The sequence below is a fragment of the Erythrolamprus reginae genome, chromosome 5, assembly GCF_031021105.1.
Source record: "Erythrolamprus reginae isolate rEryReg1 chromosome 5, rEryReg1.hap1, whole genome shotgun sequence".
NCBI classification, from domain to species: Eukaryota; Metazoa; Chordata; class Lepidosauria; order Squamata; family Dipsadidae; genus Erythrolamprus; species Erythrolamprus reginae.
In genome coordinates this window covers 75,817,675-75,835,406 of record NC_091954.1, presented here as the reverse complement: position 1 = coordinate 75,835,406, position 17,732 = coordinate 75,817,675, and the positions used below count along the sequence as shown (strand labels likewise).

The window sequence follows — 17,732 nt, the reverse complement described above, 5'->3', positions numbered from 1 at the left end:
ATAACCATCTGGTTTGGTGCTGCAACCCAACAAGACCGACACAGACTTCAGAGGATAATCAGGACTGCAGAAAAAACAATTGCTGCCAACCTGCCTTCCATTGAGGACCTGTATACTGCACGAGTCAAAAAGAGGGCGGGGAAAATATTTACTGACCCATCACATCCTGGACACAAATTGTTTCAACTCCTACCCTCAAAACGTCGCTACAGAGCACTGCACAGCAAGACAACTAGACACAAGAACACTTTTTTTCCGAACGCCATCACTCTACTAAACAAATAATTCCCTCAACACTGTCAGACTTTCTACTAAATCTGCACTTCTATTCTACTAGTTTTTCTCATCATTCCTTTCACCCATTTCCTCCCATGTTGACTGTATGACTGTAACTTGTTGCTTATATCCTAAGATTTTTATTAATATTGCTTCTTCATTGCTTATTTGACCCCTATGACAATCATTAAGTGTCATACCACATGATTCTTGACAAATGTATATTTTATTTTATGTACGCTGAGAGCATATGCACCAAGACAAATTCCTTGTGTGTCTAATCACACTTGGCCAATAAAAATCTATCTATCTATCTATCTATCTATCTATCTATCTATCTATCTATCTATCTATCTATCTATCTATCTATCATCTATCATCTATCATCTATCTATCTATCTATCTATCTATCTATCATCTATCTATCTATCTATCTATCTATCTATCTATCTATCTATCTATCATCTATCATCTATCTATCTATCTATCTATCTATCTATCTATCATCTATCTATCTATCTATCTATCTATCATCTATCTATCTATCTATCTATCTATCTATCATCTATCTATCTATCTATCTATCTATCATCTATCTATCTATCTATCATCTATCTATCTATCTATCTATCTATCTATCTATCATCTATCTATCTATCTATCTATCTATCTATCATCTATCTATCTATCTATCTATCTATCTATCTATCTATCTATCTATCATCTATCTATCTATCTATCTATCTATCATCTATCTATCTATCTATCTATCATCTATCATCTATCTATCTATCTATCTATCTATCATCTATCTATCTATCTATCTATCTATCTATCATCTATCTATCTATCTATCTATCTATCATCTATCATCTATCTATCTATCTATCTATCTATCTATCTATCTATCTATCTATCTATCTATCTATCTATTTAACTAAGTCTGTGTCTTGGCTTTATCACACATCCACGCTCTGTTAAAATTCTCTGTTCGGTGTTGTCGAAGGTTTCATAGCTTAGCTAACCGAGACAAGCCAACATTGTGCCTCCCCTCATCTTCTAGCATTTACCATATTTGGGAATAAGAAATGCCACTATCTGCTTGCAACAAACTCCCGAAGCTGCTCCTCTACTAGGTGGATCAAACAGAAGCCTCTTCAGTCTTAATCAGCTGAAGTAAGATTTCTTTACTGAGCTGGCAGTTCATCTTGGTTACTTTTTAGTTATTGGTGAGATAAAAATGGCTCTGCTGAACAGCGAATGGCATAGTTGTCAGAGAGGCATTGAAGAGAGTTAATGAAGCACCGTGCTGAGCAGATGGCTTCTTATCTTGATGCTACGGACACCTCCATACAGATTTCTCACCTGCCCAGTGTTTTATAAGCTCCCTTTGAAATACTCAGTGGAACAGGAAAACATGCTGGATATTTATCGCAGCACACTCACTCTTCTGATAATGGAATCATAGATGTTGCAGACTTGTAGGAAGACCACTGAAGGCAATCCATACCTCTGAGTGAACCTGTGGCCAAGAGTTTCCCTATCCATTTAGTTTCAACCCAATTTTTCCCTTTACTGTCCTTCATCAGCACTTATTCTTTCTAATTCTCTTTAAATTTGAGGTTTCTACTTATGAAAGGAAATGCCTTCTTGTTCTTATTGGTGGTATGTAGTTTCCTCTATCTGAAGTCCTGTACTAGAGACCTGGGAATTTTAAGATTCTCTGCAATAACTTAGCAGTTCCTAATGGACTGAAAGCTGATGTCCTGGGATCTGTTATAGGAGTCACAGACCCAAACGCTCCAACCCCTAGTGAGAACTCTTTGGCTTTCACTTTCCACACCCTCTTTAATTCCTTCTTCAGGCCCTGTTACATCTCCAGTTCAGAGGTGGGTTTGGAGCAATTATATGAAACCGGTAAAAACTTGGTGGCCTGGGTCGCTGGAACAAGTGTGCGTGTGTACACACACACACACACACACACACACACCATCCACACAATATCACAAGTAGATTATTTAAGTAAATACAAGCAGGAGAGTTAAGTTTCATTTCAGCAGAGCAGACAAGCACAGAGTGGACAGAAAGCAGAGTGGACTGAGCCACGCCCAGCCTTAAGCTTACGTTTTCAGTTTTGATTCTCTGCTCAGACTCAGATATGCTTAGCTCCCATTGGCTGACTTAGTTGCTATGCCTATTCATTGACTAACCTTGTTAACAAGGCTCTCCCCAGTTCATGAATATCTTAATAGACTTGCTAAAGCACGTTCCTTGCATGATCTTTCTTTCAAGTCTACTGGTACGTCAAGCATTCTTTAGCAGCTGATCTTTGGATACCATCTTAACAATGTACTCCTGGATACTCTGGGTTTTGTCTAGGAGGTGGTTTTGAAAGTTGCCAAACCCTATCCACCCTCTTTCTGGTTGTTATAAAGTTTTTGGGTGTTGGGCTTGCAGTGGAAACCTCTGTATATTGTGAAGATTTCCCATGTTTTTCACATTGGTTCTTTATCCTCCATATCCTCCTCAGGAACCAACAGGTTATTTGATAACTGGCAAGGCATATGTGTTGATACTGTGTTTCCCCCCCCCCCCCTTTCTATTGACCTGGCCTTCGGGACTTGTCTTATCCTTTATAGATACTTGGTACCTGAATGTTGCTGTCTTCTTTACATCTTTCCCGTGATACCTATGTAGCTGTGGAATACCAAGGTACTTTTACCTGGTCTATATGTCTACCACATGGCCTGTTGATAGTTGCTCCCCCATCCATCTTAACTATGTTCCTTCTCTTTACTACTATCTCCAGTCTAAATGACACCCCAATGTCCATATTGTAGAATTACTTACTCTTAGCATACACTTGACATCATCAATGTACAGGAGGTGGCTGATTGTAGTTCCACTCTTGAACTGATACTAATACTCATAGTATCCAGTCCTTGTGACAATCCGGCCAGAGAAGTTTAAACACTACATTACCTTATTATTTGCCTCACTTAATAACCATGTGATCTGTCCTGAGTTGATTCTCAGTATTGTGTCTCCCAAAGTCCTCTTGGGAAAAATCCTTAGTGTCCTGTTTGTATAGCGCCAGGCTTCACCCTCTGTTTTCCCCTGAGTTTTCCTCTCAGTTGTAGGCTATTCTGTAGTCAATCCAGGTTGTGCTGTGTCTAGACATTGAGTATTGAGAATGTCTCTATTAGCATCTGGTGTTTTGATCCTCTGGTGTTGTTCCAAGTGTTTTTCTGAGTTGTGCTCATGCAGTGGCACATATGGTCTTGTAGCTTGATGGTTATACCTGATAGGACTTTCCATGTTTTGTAGAGATGGGTTAATGGTCAATAGGTGGACAGTATTGTTCCTTGTGGTGGTCACTTATGATCAGCAATATCCTTCCTTGTATTAGCCAGTCTGGGTAGGACCCTGGTGCTAGCAGCTGGTTTATCTGTACTACTAGGCATTCATGCACTACTGTTAGCCAGTAGATGTAGATCATGTCAGGGTCAGGGACTACACTGCTCAAAAAAAATAAAGGGAACACTTAAACAACACAATATAACTCCAGGTAAATCAAACTTCTGTCAAATCAAACTGTCCACTTAGGAAGCAAAACTGATTGACAATCAATTTCATATCCTGTTGTGCACATTCAACTTTGTACAGAACAAAGTATTTAATGAAAATATTTCATTCATTCAGATCTAGGATGTGTTATTTGAGTATTCCCTTTATTTGTTTGAGCAGTATATACAGTATAGCATTTCATGTTCTTGACTTACTGTTGCATATCTGCTAATGTGATTGTAACTGGTTTCTGTTTCGGCAGATTGTATGGTCTGCTTTCAGGTCCTGCAGCCACTTGGTGCTGTATGTCTTCTTTCTCCCGTATGTTGTTCCAGTACTGTTTATTTATTTATTCATTTTGTCCAATACACAATGAGAGTTTTAGTGGGTATATATCTATATACACATAGTAAAATACATGATGAATGTTATAGAGGAGATACTCATAGTAAAATATATCTAAGAAATAATAGAAAAGAAGGTATAATAATAGAACATATCAATGAAAGAATAGAAGAAGAGATATAGGAATAGAAGAAAGGTATAGGAGATATAGGAGAGCAATAGGACAGGGGACGGAAGACTCTCTAGTGCACTTGTTCTAGCTCCTTACTGACCTCTGAGGAATCTGGATAGGTCAACCGTAGATAATCTAAGGGTAAAATGTTGAGGGTTTGGGGATGACACTGTGGAGTCCGGTAATGAGTTCCACACTTCGACAACTCAGTTACTGAAATCATATTTTTTTACAGTCAAGTTTGGAGCGGTTAATCTTAAGTTTAAATCTGTTGTGTGCTCTTGTGTTGTTGTGGTTGAAGCTGAAGTAGTCGCCGACAGGCAGGACGTTGCAGCATATGATCTTGTGGGAAATACTTAGATCTTGTTTAAGGCGTCTTAGTTCTAAACTTTCTAGGCCCAGGATTGAAAGTCTGGTCTCGTAGGGTATTCTATTTTGAGTGGAGGCGTGAAGGGCTCTTCTGGTGAAGTATCTTTGGACATTATCAAGGGTGTTAATGTCTGAGGTGCGATATGGGTTCCAAACAGATGAGCTGTATTCGACGATGGGTCTGTCAAAAGTTTTGTAAGCTCTGGTAAGTAGTGTGAGATTGCCAGAGCAGAAGCTACGTAGGATTAGGTTTACAACTCTGTTATATTGCACTATGGTAACAGTAACAACAGTTGTTACTGTTGTTACTATATTGCACTGCAATTAGGTGTACACTATGGATGGCTATTTGGAGAACAGGGCATTTATCTTCTTGACACCTGCTTCTCTAGTGTTATTTCATTAGATTGGTAGCCAGGGCTATGAACCTTTGATTAGCTGTCTCTAGGGCTTCAGATGGAATCAGGTCTTTGAATTTTTTCAGTATCTGAGTTTTATTTTTTCTTCTCCCATTTTCAACCTGAGGTTTCCACTTATCTCCCTGGCATTGTACACATATCCATCCATCCAATTCAGATTTCCTGTTCCTCACACTATAATCTGTAAAATATGATTTACAGTTATATAAAGCTGCTTTTTTAATGTTTTAGTAATGGAGACAGGTTGTAGTATAATCAAATTATATGCTTTCAAACAGCAAATGCTTAGAGGAACAGTAGGAAGACATGGGAAATATAAAATTATGTTATACGACACAATCCAATCTATATGGGCGCAGAGATGCTGCTATCTTGGACTGAATGAAAATACAGCTGCCAATCTAGTAAGCCTCTACATAGAAACAGAAAGTATTGCAATTCTTTTAGGCATGTCCTATTTACTTATGTAGCAATAAGATTTAGTTGCATCTTCTCTGATTCAGCAATTCTCTTTAATTCTTGTTCCCTGGAATCTGACTGGAATCTTCTATTGATCTGAATGTAATTTCACTTCGCAAAACTTTCATTTGCAGATCAAGCTATTTGTTACACATCCAATTAAAAGGAACATTTTTTTTTACTTCTATTGCAATTAAATCATTTTGGTTTTTTTTAAATGTGATTTAGAAATGTAAAAGTGCAGAAGACTGGGCTGGATGCATGATGCTAGAATTAGAAGAATGGACACATTGGAGACAATGAGGAATCCACATATAGACAGGAGGTTGAACAAGTAGCATCATGGTGCAACCGAAACAATCTAGAACTGAACACACTTAAAACCGTAGAAATGGTGGTAGACTTTAGAGAAACCCTTCCATTCTTCCACCTCTCACAATACTAGACAACACAAATCTAATAAATAATAATAATAATAATAATAATAATAATAATAATAATACAGATCAACAGTAGAGACCTTCAAATTTCTAGGTTCTATCATATCTTAAGACCTAAAATGGTCACCTAACATCAAAAACATAATAAAAAAACCACAACAAAGAATGTTCTTTCTGGGCCAACTCAGGAAGCTCAAACTGCCCAAGGAGCTGCTGACACAGTTCTACAGAGGAATCATTGAGTCTGTCATCTGCATCTCTATAACTGTCTGGTTTGGTTCTGCAACCCAACAAGACCAATAATCAGAACTGCAGAAAAAAACAGTTGCTGCCAACCTGCCTTCCATTGAGGACCTGTATATTGCACGAGTCAAAAAGGTAGTGGTGAAAATATTTACTGACCCATCACATCCTGAACACAAATTGTTTCAACTCCTACCCTCAAAACATCGCTACAGAGCACTGCACACCAAGACAACTAGACATAAGAACAGTTTTTCCCCAAACGCCATCACTCTGCTAAACAAATAATTCCCTCAACATGTCAACTTTTTACTAAGTCTGCACTTCTACTTCTACTAGTTTTTTTCTCATCATTCCTATCATCCTTTTCCTCCCACTTAGGACTGTATGACTGTAACTTGTTGCTTGTATCCTATGATTTTTATTAATATTGATTGTTTCTTCATTGCTTATTAGACCCCTATGACAATCATTAAGATTCTTGATAAATGTATCTTTTTCTTTTATGTACATTGAGAGTATATACACCAAGACAAATTCTTTGTGTGTCCAATCACACTTGACCAATAAAGAATTCTATTCTATTCTATTCTAAGTAGTGGCTGAAATAATGTGGTGCCTAAAATGCTTTAGATGCAGTTTTAGGACCCTGAAAATGTGGCAAATTATTATTAGTTTCATATTTTTATTAAAGTTAATACTATTTAAATTTTCTTTTAAATGTCAAAATGTTCATTATAGTTTTCAGATGTATGTGGATTTTGTAACATATAAAACATGCAATAATTAACCACTCAACTAATTTGCTTTTTAAATGAATTTATTATGTATATCAAAAGTGTGTGTTGTACATGTGTATTTACAATAGCAGCAGAAGAAATGGAAACACAAATAACTCTCCAAACCATTTTCCTATTCACATTGCACTATTTTATTTTGCCATCATAGGATTCCCAAATAAATGTTAAACTTAGTAGAGACTAGAAAGGGGGAGGTTGTCTGGGCCAACTGTACAGTGAATAATGTTTAAACTCCTATTGCCAACCCAACAGTTAAAATTACATTTTCTTATGCCTTGCAAGTTAAAATGACTCATGTGGTTTTCTTTCACTGGCTCTATTTACAATATATATTCCATTTTCTTATTGTTTGTAAAACCAAAAATCAGTAAAAACCAAGCTGTACTTCAAATTGCTCTGTTGCTCAGCTTTGGCGTGCAGTATAAGAAAACCACTCTGAATGTTAAGTACTGTACAACAAAATATGTCTGTCATAAATCAATGTGCCACTAGGTGGTGGTACAACATTTGTTTATGGTAAGTTTTTATTTTTATGCAGATATTTTAAAAAAAGGTTTGAAGGATCCACTATATCAGAATTCTCCAGCCATCATAGTTGGCTGGAGAATTCTGGGAGTTGAAGTCCACAAGTCTTAAAATTGCCAAGTTTGAAGACCTCTGCACTATATTTATGGAGTTGGAAAATGACCAACACTTTCTCCAAACTTTATAATTTTGTTCACCAATTGTGCATCTCCCTCTCTCTAAGGCATGCTTCCTAATCAGTTTATTAATCCAGCCATTTATTTGCATCTTGCTCTTTAGTGTCCTCAAGCAGAATAGAACATTCACTTTGATTAAGTGACTCAAATCTCAAGCAAATACCGTGCAGCATAAACTAAACAGCATGTTAGAGGTTTTAGATTTAAGAAGCTTAACAGACTTTCTCTCTCTGTCCCCCCCACCCCCACCTCCACCCCAGTAGGAAGGTAGGGGAAAGACCAAAAGGATAAGTTTTAAGCTGCAGAGAAAGTAACAGGAGAAATAAATTATTTCTTGATGAAATAGCATATATTTTCATTACTGTAATTAAAATCTGTCCCATGACGAAAAAGATTCATAGAATTAAAATCTGGATTAGTACCACGTCAAGAAATTCGAAAGTCAAACACTTATATGCCTACAGCAACAAGGAGGCTCAAAAGCAGGGAAAATATTTTTTTAAAAGTAGCTCCTTCAAAATCTGGCAGTAAAAAAACAGTAAGAACAAACTGGAAAAAAAGTTTTTTATTTGAAAGTGTAAATGTCATAAACAACCAACTTTATACATCGACTGGGATTTTTATTTGTTCTCGCCTCTATAGTAAAAGAAGTAAAGGGAGAAGCAAAGGCACGAGAGAGGGCAGACAAGTTGAGGTTCCTTCTCAGCTTGTTCCCATCCCTTTGGCAAGCCTGGATAATGCGTCAAAGTTGATTGAGTAGAGCAGTCCAAGACCCCATAGCCAAATTGGACGGCTTCCCCCTGCTAGCAACTTTTAAGTGACTCATATGGGTTCTTTTAAGTGTAACAGTTTTCACTTGCCATTTCCATTGTTTTGACATAAAAACAAGAGAATCCATTGTTTTCCAAATGTCTGTACATCTGTCGTCCAGTCTTTGAAGATGCCTCTACCACTGTATGGATGGCGATGGGGGTCTCCCTTTTGTTTTCATTTCAATGCCTCTCAATGAGATGAGTTGGCTGTGCGATCTTTGTTCCCCAACACAAATATGTTCTTTTAGCTGGACTGTATGCAGCAGAAATTGTTCGAGTAGGAGTTCAAGTTCAGCTGCTAATATAAAATGGCGCTTGTATTGTAAGAATAAAATTATAAAACAAAAGGCACAAAGGCCAAGTTAAGTAAATGTAAACATCATACAAAATGATGCTTGAAGCAGGTCTTGTAGTATAGAGCTATTCTGGGTCAGCAGCTTTATCTTGCACATTGTATTGCTTGTTCCTGGTCAGCTTCCAGCCGATGAAAGATAAGAGCAGAATGCCAATAATTTTGTAGCCAACCTGGAGGCCTAAGTACCTGGAGAAATAGAGAGAAAGAGAGAGATCATTTCTTTTGAAATGCAACTTATAACATTTGTAGGGATGCACTAATAAAGTGCAAAGCAAATGTTTCACTGAACCTGGTTTTTAAATGTTTAAAAATGTTCTGTTTTAAGCTCTGCACACTTCCAAAATTATTCAAATCAGATCTGAATCAGAAATATGAACTTCAGTTTCCATGAAAATGGAAATTCCAGATCTGGGCGTGAGTTTTGACAGTAAAAACAATTAATCCAGTGGAATGGCTTGCCTCCAAAAATTGTGAGTGATCCATCACTAGAAGTTTTCAAGAAGAAACTGGACAGCCTCTTGTCCTGAATAGTCCATGGCCACCTGTTCGAGCAGGGGGTGGGACAGGAAGACCTCCAAACCTGTTACTCTATGTCAGTGATGGCAAACCTATGACATGGATGCCACAGGTGGCACTCAAAGCCATATCTGTTGGCTCAGCTCCAACATGCACGTGTGTATTGGCAGCTGATATTTGGCTTGCGCAGAGGCTCTGGGAGGGTATTTTGGTTTCCAGAGCACCTCCAGGATCATGGGGGGGGGCATTTTTACTCTCCTCTGGCGCCAGGAAAACCTGGGGAGGGCGAAACACGAGCCTACTGGGCCCACCAGAAGTTGAGAAATAGGCCATTTCCAGCCTCCAGAGGACCTCCAGGGGATGGAGGAAGCTGTTTTTGCCCTCCCCATGCATTGAATTATGGATTGGGCTCTCTCGTGTGTGCAATAGTACACACCCACGCTCTTTTGGCACCCAAGGGAAAAAAGTGTTTGCCATCACTGCTCTATGTGATTCTATGTTGGCAAGAAAAGAAGGCGGAGGAGGTAGAAACTCATCTTTTAGGGACAAAAACCAATTTCCCTCCAATAGCTATCCCACAAGTGTTGTAATATTTCTTTTGGAGAATTAATGAAGAGGTGGAGATAAATAGTAATTTTTCAATCCTTTTATGAAGTGGAATATTACACCTGGCTTCCAGGATCAAGCTGTCCTGAACTTCAAGATAACTCTTAGTCATATGTTATTTTTTAAGGTTATAAAATAAGAGCAAAACTGTACACATGAAAAATTCATAGTTTTTTTAGTGAAGAAGTTCCTATTATGGCAGATAAAGGTGCCTGTGATTTAATGTGCCCAAATGTGCTGTCTGGAGATCATAAGATGTGCAAGCCATGTTCATTACTATTATTTATTATTAATTATAAATAATTAATTTATATAATTATAAAGGCAGGAATATGCTTTTCCCAGACTGGTTTCCATTTTATTTTCATTTTAAGACAAAATTCCTTCCTTCCTTGAATCCATATTGCAATCTTCCCAGCCATGAATCTCCAATTTCCATTACGTACAAATTGTTACCGCTACATGTGTTAGAACTGTAAGCCATAGATTTCTGACCATTTTTGTCCCATTGGGAGGCAACAGGATGGAGAGCTCCTTACAGATGGCTTTGACTGAAGTATCTTCACCCTGAGTAGTTGTGGAACTGTGTGTTCCTATTTGTTCCTCATTCAATTAGCCCCAAGTTAATAGCTCTATTCTAAGAAGGGAAGTCACCTCTACCTCTTAGTTGTTCCTTGGGAGGAGGAATGAAGGAACAAATTGAAAAATCAGGATCTTGGCTAAGGCTATATATACTCAATGGATGCTTAATTCACTCCCATGGTTGGTATGCCAGGAAATATCTGAGATTCCTTGAGAGGTGAATCTCCTGACGCACCCACAGAACAGTCATTGGATAAAGTGGTAAGAGATGCCAAAGGGCCACTGCAAATATTTCCTTTGTTACTGATTAAAATCTCAAAGCTTTACTAATGTTGGGGTTACTGGAGTTTAGCTTGGTGGGATGGAAGGAAAGCTCAACCCGTGTGCATCCCAAGGAGGAAATTGCTAATGCACTGACAGCCGAGCTTGTTTTCTTAACTTCACCTAGCCAAGGGCAGAAAGGGTATACAGTATGTCCCTGCTCTTGAAACAGATTTCATGGAACATTACTGGGGATTTCCTGGCAAGATGCGTTCCATTTTTCTTATCTATTTGCGACAATCCAATTCTCCATTGAGGTTCTTCTTTGCAAGTGCTGTGCACCGTAGGTGCTGGCTTCCCTTGTAGACGGCAGAAGCCTGAGGATCAATGGGAGAAAATCCTCATCCTCAAATTAAATCTTTGAGAATATACTTTCCCAACCCTTTTAGTTCGTAATTTATTTTATTTATTTATTTATTTATTTATTGCATTTGTATCCCACCCCTCTCCGAAAACTCGGGGCGGCTAACAGCAATAACAAAACAGCATACAATAATAATCCAATACTAAAACAATTAAAAACCCATTATTATAAAACCAAACATACATACAGACATACCATGCATAAAATTGTAAAGGCCTAGGGGGAAAGAGTATCTCAATTCCCCCATGCCTGGCGGCAGAGGTGGGTTTTAAGTAGCTTACGAAAGGCAAGGAGGGTGGGGGCAATTTTAATCTCTGGGGGGAGTTGGTTCCAGAGGGCCGGGGCCACCACAGAGAAGGCTCTTCCCCTGAGTCCCGCCAAGTGGCATTTTTTAGTTAATGGAACCCAGAGAAGACCCACTCTGTGGGACCTAACTGGTCGCTGGGATTCATAATGCACAGAATTTTCGAACTTTCGATACAGAAACATTTTCCCCAAAAGCCAATGTTTTTCAAAATCATACTGTGTGTGTGTGTGTGTTTGTAGACAGTGGCCTTTTTTCATTTTATTCAATAACCCTACCAGACATTTCGAGCACAGGGAAAATGACTGGCAAAAGTCACCCAGTAAACTCTAACTTCAAGTAGGAATATGCATGTGGGTCTTCCTAGACCAGTGATGGCGAACCTATGGCATGGGTGCCACAGGTGGCACACGGAGCCGTATCTGCTGGCATGCAAGCCATTGCCCTAGCTCAGCTCCAACATGCATGAGGGCGAAACACGAACCTACTGGGCCCACCAGGATTTGGGAAACAGGCCATTTCCAGCCTCTGGGGGGCAGGGAAAGCTGTTTTCGCCCTCCCCAAGCATTGAATCATGGGTGTGGGCACTCACGCACGCGCGATAGCATGTGCCCATGCTCTTTCAGCACCCGAGGAAAAAAAGGTTCACCATCACACCCAGTAAAATACACTAAAATGGTAATTCATATACAGTGATACCTCATCTTACAAACACCTCGTCATACAAACTTTTCGATATACAAACCCGGGGTTTAAGATTTTTTTGCCTCTTCTTACAAACTATTTTCACCTTACAAACCCACCACCGCCATTGGGATGCCCCACCTCCAGACTTCCGTTGCCAGTGAAGCACATGCTTTTGTGCTGCTGGGATTCCCCTGAGGCTCCTCTCCATGGGAAACCCGACCTCCGGACTTCTGTTGCCAGCGAAGCACTTGTTTTTGCAATGCTGGGATTTCCCTGCTGGGATTCCCCTGCAGCATCCAAAAACACAGAAGTCCAGAGGTGGGGTTTCCTATGGAGGGGAACCTCAGGGGAATCCCAGCAGCGCAAAAATGGCTGCTTTGGCTGGCAAAAGGGGTGAATTTTGGGCATTAATCGCTTTTCCATTGATTCCTATGGGAAACATTGTTTTGTCTTACAAACTTTTCACCTTAAGAACCTCGTCCCGGAACCAATTAAGTTTGTAAGACAAGATATCACTGTATTTTCCCTGAAGCCTGCAACAAATGTGCTTAAAGATAAGTGGAAACGGTGGCATTTTTGAGAAGAGAGCAGTATTTTTGGATTAGGGGTCCTCTCAGAAGAGTGATATAAGGAGATTTTCCTTCCAGAAGAGGCACATGGCAAAAGTTCTGAGAAAAAAGGGTGGGGGAATTCCTGGGAATTTACCTGCGCTTCAAAAACCAAGTCAAAACAAGTTCATCTCAAAAAAAATTGTGTGCATATATATAAAAGTCATAAGTGGTTTGTACAGGAATGCCAAGACATTCACATATTAGGCTCCAGGAGTATAAATAATTCTGTCTCCCCCCAAATAGTACATTTCTTAAGCTGATTAAACAACAGACTTCAGATGCATAGATAGAGCAACAATCAAAGCGTAGGGGTAGGAGTGCTAAACATAAGAAAGAAGAGCCAAGAAGATTCAGGCATCAACCATCTTTGTTCATACATAATCAGATGCAGAGATAACTGCATCAAAATCTATTAAGAGACAACCAGAACAAAGCCACATTATGAATATTTTCCTGCTATTGCTTTAAGGTTTGTAATTACTGTATTAATTTTTTATCTTGTTTACATCGCTTAAAAATGATTTTAGTGCAGACGGCTTGTACCTTAAGCACTGTACAGTATCAAACAAATTACTAAGTTAGATTATGCTGCAAATACTACTACTATTACTACTACAACTACTAATTTATTAATGGACGTCAGCATTTTTGAAGGGTCCGGTAAATAAATACCTTATGTTATGATTTATAGAAGGCAAGCTGTCCATCATTTCTATGAATCTACCCCAGATAAGAAAAGTCCTTGTCTAATTCACACAGAAACCTATCTCTATTTTTATTTAATTCACACAGAAACCTATCTCTATTTTATGCCCATGTAACACCAACACTCCGCAGTCTGCATTGGTTGCCGAACAGTTTCCGGTCACAATTCAAAGTGTTGGTCATCACCTATAAAGCCCTTCATGGCACGGGACCAGGATATCTATGAGACCGCCTTCTACCGCACGAATCCCAGCGACTGGTTAGGTCCCACAGAGTGGGGCTTCTCCGGGTCCCATCAACAAAACAATGTCATTTGGCGGGGCCCAGGGGAAAAGCCTTCTCTGTGGCGGCCCCTGCCCTCTGGAACCAACTCCCCCCCAGAGATTAGAATTGCCCCCACCCTCCTTGCCTTTCGTAAGCTCCTTAAAACCCACCTCTGTCGTCAGGCATGGGGGAACTGAGATATTATTTCCCCCTAGGCCTTTACAATTTATGCATGGTATGTTTGTTTGTAGGGATGTTTGGTTTTACAATAAGGGTTTTTTAGTTGTTTTAGTATTGGATTTATATGATGTTTTTTATTACTGTTGTTAGCCACCCCGAGTCTACGGAGAGGGGCGGCATACAAATCCAATAAATAAATAAATAATAAATAAATCTCTTACCGGCTGCGGAAGAAGCTGTTGTTATAATAATGGCACGCTCCACTCTTACTGTTGCAAGATTTCTTCCACCATATGCAGGAAGAGTCAATCAGGATGCCAAAGAGGGTAGGAGCTGGCAACCAGGCTTGGAAAGAAAGAAAGAAAAATAGTATTTCACACCCTAAGTACATAATACTACACATTTTTCACATTCACAAAATCCCCAATGGCCCAATTCAATAAAACTCATTTATCTGTTAGTTATATCTCTTCCAAGGGAAAAATAATCAAGGAATCATCTGAATCAAGATTAGATTCAGATTACAATTAATTTAACAGTTCATACTGTATTTTCAAGGATATGAAAGATCACACTTCGTTTATCACTTTCCCTATTTTGATTTGAAATCACAGTAAAACAAAACAGTAACACCAACCAAACAGTAAGATTTTCTCCAAATCCAATAGCAAATGAAAATTATTTTCCTATCCGAAATTATATTTCAGAAATGTGAAATGTACTGAAATATGAAGAACAATGGATTTAAGATAACCTGCATCTAATTTAAAATCATGGGAGGAAGATATGTGCACTTTTGCATATGAATAAGCTTTTTACCAATGTTATGGGAAGTACAATCAGTATTCAGTACTTTTATATTATCAAATTCTAATTTAACATATTAAACTTGAGTTTATCAGAACAACCATTGTTTTCAATTTTTGTTGTATTATTTTTCTTTGGTTTTGGACTATTAAAACTTTTGTTTACCTAATTTCTTCACCTTTAATTGTTGATTAAAGACGAATAAAATATTTTATAAAGAAACCTTTTCACAGATAAGTGCAATATGCACATATAGCCAATAAGTTTCTGAGTTGTAATCATCTCCATTTAGAACACACTGTTTTCAAAAAGTCTTTGGCTCTTTTCTTACCAATCCCAAATCTATACTTGGCCACAATATTATATTCAGCATAGCAAAGAAAAGGGTAAATTACTTAAGGATTGGTTATGGGAATTGTCCTGGGTAGAAACAGCTACTGGATATGTGTGTGAAAATGGGGTGAGAAGAAGAATTATCCAAATGTGATTGGAATCCAGTTCTCATTATTGGAGTTCTGACTGTCAAGCTATACACTTACAATAATAATAACAACAGAGTTGGAAGAGACTTTGGAGGTCTTCTAGTCCAACCCCTGTCAGACAAATGCTTATCCAACATCTTCTTAAAAACTTCCAGTGTTGGAACATTCTCAACTTCTGGAGGCAAGCTGTTCCACTGATTAATTGTTCTAACTGTCAGGAAATTTCTCCTTAGTTCTAATTTGCTTCTCTCCTTCATTAATTTCCACCCATTGCTTCTTGTTCTACCCTCAGGTGCTTTGGAGAACAGTTGAAGGAATGTGCAGCCCAACAACATCTAGAGAATGATAGGTCCTGTTCTGAACTACATGTCATGCCTTAAAACTAGAATATGGAATTTGTGGTCTCAGTCCTATTCATTCTGTGACTGATTTTCTAACACTAGATGCAGTTCAGTTATGGAACAAACTGTACAGAGAACTCCCTTTTACCTGATAATTACAAGCATATGGTTAGCCATCCAATTTCCTGGAATTCTTTAATTTGGATTCTTGCACTAAATAGGGGGTTCGTCGTAATGGCCTAACCAGGCCCTTACAATTTTATGAGTCTATGAAACCAAAAAAAATCTGGTGGGCAGAACTTTCTCAATCCTCATTTTAAAAAATATTCCATTTGGGAAAAAAAATCCAATTTAACTCCTATAATATACTGCTCAAAAAAATAAAGGGAACACTCAAATAACCCATCCTAGATCTGAATGAATGAAATGTTCTCATTGAATACTTCATTCTGTACGAAGTTGAATGTGCACGACAGCATGTGAAATTGATTGTCAGCCAGTGTTGCTTCCTAAGTGGACAGTTTAATTTCACGGAAATTTGATTAACTTGGAGTTATATTGTGTTCTTTAAGTGTTCCCTTTATTTTTTTGAGCAGTGTATTTTTGTCCTGTTCTTCCTCCTCTTTTTAAAAAATAATCCTTAGTTCACTTTATCTGGAATGATCATAGAAACTATAGCTAACTGTTGACTTACAACAGTTTGCTTAGTGACTGTTCAAAGTTATAACGGTACTGAAAAAAAGTGACTTATGACTATTTCTCACACATGAGCACTGCAGCATCCCCATGGTCATGCAACTTACACTCAGATGCTTGATAACTGGTTCATGTTTATGATGGTTGCAGTCAAGAATGGAGTCATGTGATCACCTTTTGTGAACTTTTAATTGGGAAACCAGATTCACTTAACAACTGTGTTACTAATTTAACAACTGCAGTATTCCCTTAACAACTGTAGCAAGAAAAGTCATAAAATGGGGCTAAACTCACCTAACAAATTTTTCACTTAGCAACATACATTTTGGGCTCAATTGTGGTTGTAAGTTGATGACTACTTGTACACATTTTTGATAAAAACCTTCAAATAGTATTACCAATAACCTTTGCATGTATATCTAGATGTAAATCCCTATTATGGGTTATTGCTTTATAAATAATTCTAGGATTGCTAATACTCACCCAGTAATCTCATCAACAGGAACTGGACTCCAATAGCAAAGGACTTTTCATCATAGGACACCACTCTGTTTAGAATCAAAATAGAGTAAAGTACAGTATGTCAGAAAACCAGATAGGGAGAGCAACGATTTGTTCCTGCTCTGGGAAAAGCTAAAAAGCATCATGATTATTATGAATGGTTGTGGAACAACTACAGCAAATTGGTTATATATTAATTTAGCATGTGGATGTCATACATAGACTAGCAATATATATTAATATTTCACCTAGATTAATAAAACACAGTAAAAACACAGTAAAATACAAATGTTAAAAAGTTCTATGTTAAAATACCAATGTCAAGGCCATTGAAGTGCACCATGGTTTATATACGACTACCATTTATTGTCACACTGAGGGGAGGACATTATGCCCCATTTATAAAGAGAGTCCCAGCAGATGCCGTGTGTTGTGCAAATCCTATTCAAGATTGTCCATTGTTGACATGGTAGCCTCATATCATTTTTTTGTGAGGTTATTTATATGTCTCCCTACCCCGCGTTTGGGTGTTCAGTGACCCATTTGGCTTTAGTTGTTTAGTTATTTAGTTACATAAAAAGAGAGTTAAAATTGAAAAGGGCGTATAAAGCAAAATATTTCTGGTGGCAGCACTCCATAGATTCTATACTTTGTAAAATAAAACCAGGTGAAACCTAATCTCTCTTACTTTTAGAAGGCACCTGGTTGCCCTGCTGATGGTTAGACTTCAATTTCAAAGTATTTCAGCAAATACTGGTCGAGGAATTTTGGAAGTTGATTCAAATATTAGTAGAGCATACGGATTGG

The 17,732-nt window shown here is 38.2% G+C and overlaps 1 protein-coding gene across 1 annotated transcript in view; it reads right to left on the bottom strand.

Moving 5' to 3' along the window:
- Positions 1-8,341: 8,341 nt before the first annotated feature.
- Positions 8,342-17,732, bottom strand: part of SLCO2A1 (solute carrier organic anion transporter family member 2A1) — a 74,343-nt gene continuing 64,952 nt past the window's right edge. Inside the window, exons 12-14 of the mRNA XM_070753186.1 lie at positions 16,908-16,972; positions 14,320-14,443; positions 8,342-9,144 (exon numbers count right to left, since the gene is read on the bottom strand). Coding sequence (XP_070609287.1) covers positions 9,024-9,144; positions 14,320-14,443; positions 16,908-16,972 — 310 coding nt within the window. The 3' untranslated portion in view covers positions 8,342-9,023. The remainder of the gene's footprint in view (positions 9,145-14,319; positions 14,444-16,907; positions 16,973-17,732) is intronic.